Consider the following 1,648-nt stretch of genomic DNA (forward strand, 5'->3'; position numbering starts at 1 on the left):
TCTAGAACCTTCACTGTAGAACCTATATCTATCTAGAACCATCACTGTAGAACCTATATCTATCTAGAACCTTCACTGTAGAACCTCTATCTAGAACCTTCACTGTAGAACCTATATCTATATCTGTGTGTGTGTGTGTGCGTGTGCGTGTGCGTGTCCCCAGCCCTGCGGGGGGCCTCTACTTGGCGGTGGGCCGGCTGCTCTCCGTGTGTCTGGTGCACGGCGCCCCCCCCCTGCTCTTCCTCGGCCCCGCCCTCTTCCAGGGCCTCTTCGCCCCCCCCCGGCGACGAGCCCCTCGGCCTGCATCACATGACCCCCGACACGCACTTCACACGCACGCTGAGCACGGTGCGGCGCGCACACACACACACACGCACGCCAAGCGCATGCACGCACACGCACGTACGCACGCACGCCAAACGCAACACGCACTCACGCACGCCAAACGCAAACACACACACACACACACACACACACACACACACACACACACACACACACACACACACACACACCACACACACACACACACACACACACACACACACACACCACACACATTATTGTTGTGTGATAATTGTGTGTGTCTCTCTGCATGTGTGTGTGTGTGTGTGTGTCTCTCTCTGCGTGTGGGTGTGTGTGTATCTCTCTGCATGTGTGTGTGTCTCTCTGCATGTGTGTGTGTGTGTGTGTGTCTCTCTGCGTGTGTGTGTGTGTGTCTCTCTGCGTGTGTGTGTGTGTGTGTGTCTCTCTGCATGTGTGTGTGTGTGTGTCTCTCTGCGTGTGTGTGTGTGTGTGTCTCTCTGCATGTGTGTGTACGTCGATGGATTCCTCTGACTGGCTGACTGTGGTGTCTTCAGATGGCGAGTGCTCAGAGTTTGGAGGACCTGAAGGGGGTCATGGCAGGTAGCTGGGAGTACCTGGAGCTGGCCGGCTGTAACCGACCAATCAGCAGCCTGGACGAGCGTGACGCCCTCGTGGACGACCTGGTCAGCTTCACCCTGGTCACCAGGCTGGAGCTGCCTCTGCAGAGGTGGACAACCTTCTATACACTCTACATCTATACCCATTAACATATCCAACTATATATATGCAGTATATCTATATAGATCAACATACTGTATACTGTATATCTATATAGATCAACCTTCTATACACTCTAGATCTATACAGATAAACATATCCAACTCTATCTATACAATATATTTATATAGATCAACATACTGTATATCTATATAGATCAACATATTATATACTATATATACTGTATATCTATATAGATAAACATTCTATATACCATATAGATAAACATACTATACACTATATATACTCTTATCTATATGCATAAACATTTACTACCACAGGGCCAATCTGTTACCTGGATTCAGAAAAGTGTACTGATATTCCTGAGAGCTCCTGCTGATCTGTCTGTCTGTCTGTCTGTCTGTCTGTCTGTCTGTCTGTCTGTCTGTCTGTCTGTCTGTCTGTCTGTCAGGCTTCGAGAGGGTCTGAAGACACTTGGAGTATTTGAACAGGTGAGCTGGTTCCCTTGTTTATCAATTAAATTTGTAGTAATAGTAGTAGTTGGTCATTTAGTAGTAGTTGATCGTTTAGTAGTAGTGGGTCGTTTAGTAGTAGTAGGTAGGTT

General features: G+C 48.1%; 1 protein-coding gene across 1 annotated transcript in view; it reads left to right on the plus strand.

The window, feature by feature from the left end:
* Positions 1 to 1,648, plus strand: part of g2e3 (G2/M-phase specific E3 ubiquitin protein ligase) — a 17,420-nt gene that overhangs the window by 13,742 nt on the left and 2,030 nt on the right. Inside the window, 5 exon segments of the mRNA XM_060052879.1 lie at positions 164 to 169; positions 172 to 272; positions 274 to 348; positions 861 to 1,033; positions 1,496 to 1,641. Coding sequence (XP_059908862.1) covers positions 164 to 169; positions 172 to 272; positions 274 to 348; positions 861 to 1,033; positions 1,496 to 1,641 — 501 coding nt within the window.

This window comes from Gadus macrocephalus, chromosome 5 (genome assembly GCF_031168955.1).
Source record: "Gadus macrocephalus chromosome 5, ASM3116895v1".
Classification (NCBI taxonomy): domain Eukaryota; kingdom Metazoa; phylum Chordata; class Actinopteri; order Gadiformes; family Gadidae; genus Gadus; species Gadus macrocephalus.